General features: G+C 55.2%; 1 protein-coding gene across 1 annotated transcript; it reads right to left on the reverse strand.

Moving 5' to 3' along the window:
• Nucleotides 1-1,020: 1,020 nt before the first annotated feature.
• Nucleotides 1,021-6,283, reverse strand: VOLCADRAFT_94980 (uncharacterized protein; the record flags this gene model as incomplete). Its single annotated transcript, XM_002954208.1, has 14 exons — nucleotides 1,021-1,120; nucleotides 1,531-1,558; nucleotides 1,732-2,260; nucleotides 2,449-2,484; nucleotides 2,529-2,637; nucleotides 3,391-3,414; nucleotides 3,649-3,715; nucleotides 4,129-4,295; nucleotides 4,656-4,721; nucleotides 4,868-4,971; nucleotides 5,210-5,398; nucleotides 5,475-5,687; nucleotides 6,078-6,135; nucleotides 6,243-6,283. The coding sequence occupies 14 exons, from the start codon at nucleotides 6,281-6,283 to the stop codon at nucleotides 1,021-1,023; spliced, it is 1,731 nt and encodes a 576-aa protein (XP_002954254.1).
• Nucleotides 6,284-7,163: the final 880 nt, after the last annotated feature.

The following is a 7,163-nucleotide window of genomic DNA, read 5'->3' on the forward strand; positions in this document are numbered from 1 at the left end:
CTGCTGTTGCGCCCATACCACCACCAAGGGCACCGAAGCCACTGGGCCCTGTGGTCCCGAAAGCAATGCCCTGCGCCGGCTGCTGCTGTGTATTGGAGCCAAAACCTCCAAAGCCAGCGGCTTGGCTTGTGAAGGCACCAAATCCCCCACCAGCTGGGGCCGGAGGTGTCGGTGCCGAGCTGGAAAAAACCCCAAACCCACCCCCAGAGGGAGCCGCAACCCCACCCGTGCCAGCAGCTTGCACTGCGAACCCTGCAAATGCATTAACACCAGCGGCGGCATTGCCTGCCAGGAGGCATCAGGAACAGGACAAATCTGTAAGCCAGTGCAAGTTACATTGACTGAAAAAAGTAGAGATGTCCACAGTGTAGGTGACAAGACGGCATGGAATGCAAGGAAGCAGCTTAGACCCATGGTATGGTTGGAATCTCTTCACCATGAAAACATTCCCCAATGGATGTCATGGCTTCGGGGACGTGTGCATACCATACCACATAGTCCTGCCTTCTGAACTACTGATAAGACTTACCTAAGCCGCTGCTTTGGCCAAAACCTCCACCAAATGGAGCTGTAGGAGCTGCTGGCGCCGCCGGGGCTGGGGAACCGAATGTGGAGGGCGCACCGAAGCTGGCCCCAAACACGCTTGTGCCCAATGCTGATGCTGCCGACGCTGCATGGCTGCCAGAAGAGCCAAAAGCCGGAGCTGCACCGCCTCCCAGCGTTGCCGGGCTACCAAATGATGGAGCCACTGTTACACGTGGGCTGCTAAATGCCGGTGCCTGGCCAAAAGTTGAAAAAACACCAGCTTGAACAGTGGGCATGGCTGCCTTGGACTGAATGCCGCCCTGGGTGCCGCTGAAGGGCCCAGCCAAAAAGGCGGCTGTACTTGGGGCAGAGCTTGTTCCGCCAATAGCAGAGGAAGCAGCTGTGGATGCCGAAGGCTGACTTGCACCACCTGCAGCTATTGTGTTTGATTGTGAACTGAAGACACTAAAGCCAGAAGCTCCTAGAGTAGCGCTGTTAGCTGCAGCACTGCTCGCAAACGCACCAAAAAGGGAGGTACCAGCTGGAGTCGCAGATGCAGCCGGCCCAGTGGCACCAATAGATGCAGTCGTAGCACCTACAAGGTGACGGTGGGCTCTGGGACCTTGATAACAGGCAATGCAGGCGGTTGCTACATGGAGACCTTAACATTAAACCATGAAATACTAAGCCGCTGCTGCACAGCATATGATAGATAAAGCTCGGCTTGTCTGCAAGCATATGATTAACGAGCTGAATCGTCATTACACTATAGATCTACTTTATCCGCTTCTTACCAAAGCTTGCAAACGGTGACGCTTTCCCTGCTGCTCCTGTGCTGCTGGCCGCAACCGATGACGAAGTGCTGCCAAAGCTCAGCCCACCAAACAGGCCAGCAGCACCCATTGCGCCGGATGCAGCTGCACCAGAACACGGTTCCAATTAACCAATTGAAGTAAACACAAACAGCATCATAAGCTGCCAAGCATGTCACGCTACGAGCCTTACCGCTTGTGGTAGCAGGCATAGTTGTAGACTGGGGGCCAAACAGACCAGCAGGCGCAGGTGCAGGGGATGCCTGAAGCAATGCCGGCGCCAAAGCTATATTTGCTGCTGGGCTTGCCGCAGAAGCTGCTGCAGAAGCAGAAGCCGCCTGATCGAGCACCGTGAAACTGGAGGCTGAAGCATGAAACATGCTCTCAGCTGCACCTGACCCGAATGTGGCAGCAGGTGCAGCGGTGAATGATGAGCTACTCTGTGCCTGACTGCTTCCTGACGTCGTTCCAAAGCCTAGAGACCCAAATTCGAATCTGGGACCTCCTGCTCCTGCAGGTTTAGTATCCACATTTATGGTTGAAGACTTAGACCAGGATCCAGCTGCTGCCGACGCTTCGGCTGGTGCTGCAGAGGCGGCAGCTTTATCTGGAGCTGACAATGCGGCACCCGCATTTGGAAGGTTTAAACCGAAGCCAAAGCCCCCAGGCGTGCCGTTGCTGCCAGATTGCGCACTTGTACTGACTCGTCCAAATGCTGGGCCCTGCTTCTGTTCAGGCTGATGCTCAGCTTGTTGTTGCTGTTGCTGCTGCATACGCGCCTGTGCAGCTGCCGCGGCTCGCATGGACTCCAACGACGGTACAGGGGGGGACGCCGCCACTTGTGGCTTGGCTGCAGGCGGCCTACTTGTCGCTGTGCTGCCAGCACTTGATCCAGAGTCCGTAGGCCTTGCAGAAGGCACCGGCTGCAACAGGCATCGAATTGAGGCCGTAAGATACATGAAGCTGGCAAACCAACACGCTGTACCATGGCATCTGTCAACACACATCCTTGGGTAAACTTCTTGCACATTCAACCCCATAATTCACCGGAAATGACCGTCCGCCTAAAACACACTTGTTTTCAGGATACGACCAGGTATACGCCACATACCTGTAGGGGGAGGGCCTTCTGTTGCAGCTGTGCAGCCTGTGCAAACAGGGTCATTGACGGCACAGGTGGTTGTCCTCCACCGGACGGCTGGCTTGATGCCGCAGCCGTTCTCGTAGCAGCTGTAGGTGCAGAGGAACCAGCACCAGCTTTGCTCCCTTGCTGTGCTTGGAGTTTACTGGCGGCTTGGAGCTGCGAGTCACACGAGTCAACGTACATTTCAGACCCTGAAGTACGCACAGTCAACCTCATGGTGCATTTCCCCTCTGGTTCAAGTTCAATCCGGTTCAGAGCCGCCCAAGTGGCGAAGTGCAATGCACTAAGATGCACGCATCACACACTCGAGCCCGCCACAACCCGCATAAACCTCGCCTGGGCCATTGTTGGAACTGGGGGCTGAGCAGCCTTTGGCTGAGGACCCGCCGCCGAAACCCCTGCTTGAGCAACTGAAGCCGGCCTAACAGCTCCCGCTGGTACGGCCGGTTTTGAAGTCAACGACGGTGTAGTCGGAATGCCTCCGGCTCCCACCATGGGCACTGTAACGAAGTTAAATCCCGTCGACTGTGCAGGCACGGGTGCCTGAGGTGCTGCAGCCGCTGCCTCAATACTGCAAAGACACCAAGCAAACAAAATTGTCACGTGACCAGGCTCCATCAAGAACACCACCCTCAAGACACAAAATGATCTAACCACCACTTGCTTGAGAATGACAGGTCAGCAATGTGAGCGAACAAGGTGGGCTGCGATGACCATAACGCCGACAGTTCCCGTTGGCGCGCACCTGAGTAGTCGTGTCAGCTTCACCTGGGCACGCGGGGGGGATGTGGGCTCCGGTGCTTCTGGCAAAGCACATCGGGCCGCCTCCGCGGCGGACATAAGCTGCAACAATGCAGCACCGGGGCGCTCCGCCGGTGTTTGCAGGCGCAGTGCGCTAGTAACGCGCACCTTTCCACCGATACGCGCCATCGCCTGTGACACCCCAGACATGCAAAATCACGGGCAAGATCCACGCCTGTCATAAACCTACTCCCAAGGGATTGAACTCCAAGGTGCCTCTTAAGGCTTCTTGCTGCGACAAACCTCCGCATGCAACCACAAGCATATTCCTTACAGATAGATATTCCATGCATCCAACTCAACAATCAAATGGTGAAGGCATGCGTGTCATGCATGGCTCTAAATTTTAGAGGATCGAAATCTTACCTGAAGCCGGGCGAGGAACCCGTCAACAGATCCAAGCGCAGACGGAGACGCACAATGTCGCTGCGGGCTGGGTGATGCAGTGTTTCCAGCACCCAGAAGCGGTGACCACCGACCATCCGTAGATTTGGGTGTGTGCCACTGTGTGTCGCTAATCACATTGTAAGTCCCCAACCAAGAACCGTACGGGACAGGACGGAGATTAGGACATAACTTCTTTGGCATTGCATGGACAGTACACGTGCTGGGTGGTAAGAAGATGCTGGAGAGGGGGATAACCATATACAATCAGTCACCATGGAAGGATTCGGTTAACAGAATCCCTGCACATGGTCAGGAGCGAAGGCACTTCATGGACGACTCCTAACAACCGTGACGGAGTCTGGTCACCCAAATATAATTTTCAGGGTGAGCCGGCATTTTTGCGTGCACGGATACACACCATCCAATGCATATGCAACACGCCCCAACCTGACTACGTACCTGCCACCGGCTGACTTTCCGTCTGGGGTTCGGGCAACCGCTGCAGCGGGCCTGCCGACAGCCGCGGCTGATGAACCGCGTGATACCACCACCACCCCATCACCGGCAGTTGAAGAGCCACCGCCTTGGCACCAAGCGGCCAGGCCAGCCAGTGGGCCACTGGGATCCTGCAGGAAACGAGGAGCAAATCAATTTGCACTATCTTGCAGAATATCATGTTTTGCGGTGCGAAAACTGCAACTCCTCCTGATCGTCAGATGCTACCCATCAAGCCCTAGTCCTCCTACCTTCATGAGCCCATGTGGACAAGCCCCCAGCTCTTCAAGCCGGGCAGTCAAAACCAAAATCCGGTTAGCCGCAGCAGACAGTACCGAGCCTGTGGAAAAATCAGAGTGATAATAAGGCGCGCTAGTAGAGGCAGTAAAATGTACAGCTAGTGAACCAAATCTTAGCGACGTTTAACTAAAAGAAAAAATCCAAGAACACACCCAGTGGGTAGGATACTTCAAATGGACTGCATTACTCACCTGCCGAAGCGAGCGTCTTGTATAACACGCTGGTTGAAAGCCGTGTAGCCGTTGATTGGTGGCCTGCTGTGAAGCAACAAGGCATCGTATTATTCTTAGTGAGGATAGTACAAGTCCAGCCTCAGCCATTGCACATGATATGCATAACAATGCTCCCTCCCTACCCAATCCTTCCCACCAATTCCAATCATTCCCATCCCCTCTCGCTTCACCAGCCCAGGCTGTCCCCGGCGGCCCCCTTGCCAGTTGACTCACCCTGCGGCGTCTCCCACGAGTCCAGCACGTCCTCCAGCTCGCAGAGGCATGTGCTCAGTGCCTGCACATGGGACATATGCCGCGTAAGGAAACTGTCAGGTGGGCCATCGCGACCTGGTGCTGTCCAATACGTATTGGAGCCGTGTAGCAGCACCACACAGCTGCCGCTCCTCCAAGCTAAACAGAAGTGTACAACTACTGAACATGGTGCCGTGTAGCAGCTCCACATGTTAACGTGCACGCCACAACGGTCGTTTCTCGTGTCAAAACATGTCCCCAGGGCATGCAAACATACGTACCTCGAGCCGTGTACTGATGTCTCGTCGCAATGTGTCAAGAGCAGGTTCCAGTGGCAAGTTGGCCTCAAGCGCCGTAATCGTCGAGGGGGCTGGGCGGCCGTCATTGCCACTGCCGCCGCCTCCAAAGAGCTGTAGCGCATCCAACATGCTTTGTAGCGACGCTAGGCCGTCAAACAGGCTTGCAGCACGCTGCACAGGAAGTGACACGAAAAGGTCGCCTTAGCAAAATCCCAAATGCCAAATCCGTATCAGCCATCAGCCGCACCTTGTTAGAACGTTCATACTGCGTGCGGAGGGCTGCCGCCCGGCGAGCAAGTGCTTCCACGCTAGCGCCTACAGCCTTGTATCCACGCTTGTCGCTCGTGCCACAAGCCTCCGGACACCCCGCAGCGATGTCCTTCATGGCCATCTCCATCTTGGCTGCCATCCGCCGCACCTCGTGAAGCTCGCGAAGAAAGCTTGCTTCGGCAGACGCCGCCTGTAAAGTGACAATCGCGGCATTGCACATAGATAGGGAAGACAGGCAGGAAATTAGACGGGTGAAGAGGTTCAATTACACAGCAACCCTCAGAAATTTCAGAAACAGATTAGCAAAGTTTTAAACTGCGGTGTAAATGCCTTTCGGTCTGCATAGGTAGGTAGATACAGCAAGGACCTGACAAAAAGCTATCTGCCATCTTGAGACAACGGAAGATCAGGCCTTGACCGTCAAGGGTTAGTCCCCACCCGAAGTCACCAACAAGCTTCAAACACCCCACTAAGGGCCAGCCAACATGCCCCACTAAGGGCGACCCGGTACATATATTTGGAAAACCATTGACATCCACACTCGTACTCGTACGGTGCCGTTTGCCCCCGCATTCCTTACCTCCTTAGACTCGGCCGCTAGCTGGGCTTTGGGTGGCGGCACGTCAGGACTCGATTGCCTGGACGGCACCGGTGCAGCTGCTGGAGCTTTCGAGGCTGGCCTCAAGATGTCGACTGCAGGAACCTTGGCGGCTGGCTTGGCGGCCGGCACGGCGGCTGGGCCCACCTTCCTTTCGCGAGGCGCCGCAGGCAAAAGAGGCGCTGCATTTAATGGGCAAATTGGAACAGGTGACAGTACTATCAGTGGGTTCATAACATCTGGGCCTCTCTATGCTGTTGACATTCGTTTCCAGAGCAGCATTGAGGCACACCACCGAAGAATGAAGGGCACCCTGCCATTATAATTGCACCACGGTGGCCAAAGGATCAAAACAATTAGCAACAGCTTGGACACAGCCTTGAAAATGTGTGCAGTGAATATATAATACATTGGCTGGTTAAGCATTTATGCCTTTGGATTCCAGGTATACAGTTTCTAATGGTGCACTTTCCCAACTCCCATCCACATTGAACTCCTGTCACAGTGTACAGCAATAGCGACATCCGGTGTGGTACAGACGGGCAACGTACCTCCGGAAGTCGGTGCAGATGAAAGGTGTGGCTTATCCTTGTAAAATCCAGTGGCTCCCTCGCAAGTGGTGAATACGAAGCCAGGCTTGGGTCCAGAGAACGTCGACGAAGGGATGAAGGTATCTGCGCAAGGGCCGAGGACCACCTCTAGCCTAAGATGACCTTGACGCCTTAGCACACACATGCCACGCAGGCATGCAGAATCCGTCAAATTATGTCGAATTCATCAGCCACATCAGCACAGAAAGCCAGGTCTTAATCCGGACGTCCATGCATGCGCACCAAGCTGCGTAGCTCGTGGTTCCAGGCTCACCTGTCGCGACAGGCGGCGAAAGCAGCCGTGCAGGAGGAGCGAAAAGGCCACCAGAACCTGCAGGCCCTGACGAGCACACAAGCTGCGGTGTTGACACGGCTCCGAGATGTAAAGTACCGAAACCGAGCGCCGGAGAGCTAGCAGTGCTGCAACTACCACCCGTCGCACTATTGAAGGCCAGGCTCGGCATTTCCTGGGCACCAC

The sequence above is a fragment of the Volvox carteri genome (assembly GCF_000143455.1).
Source record: "Volvox carteri f. nagariensis unplaced genomic scaffold VOLCAscaffold_41, whole genome shotgun sequence".
In the NCBI taxonomy this organism is placed as follows: Eukaryota; Viridiplantae; Chlorophyta; class Chlorophyceae; order Chlamydomonadales; family Volvocaceae; genus Volvox; species Volvox carteri.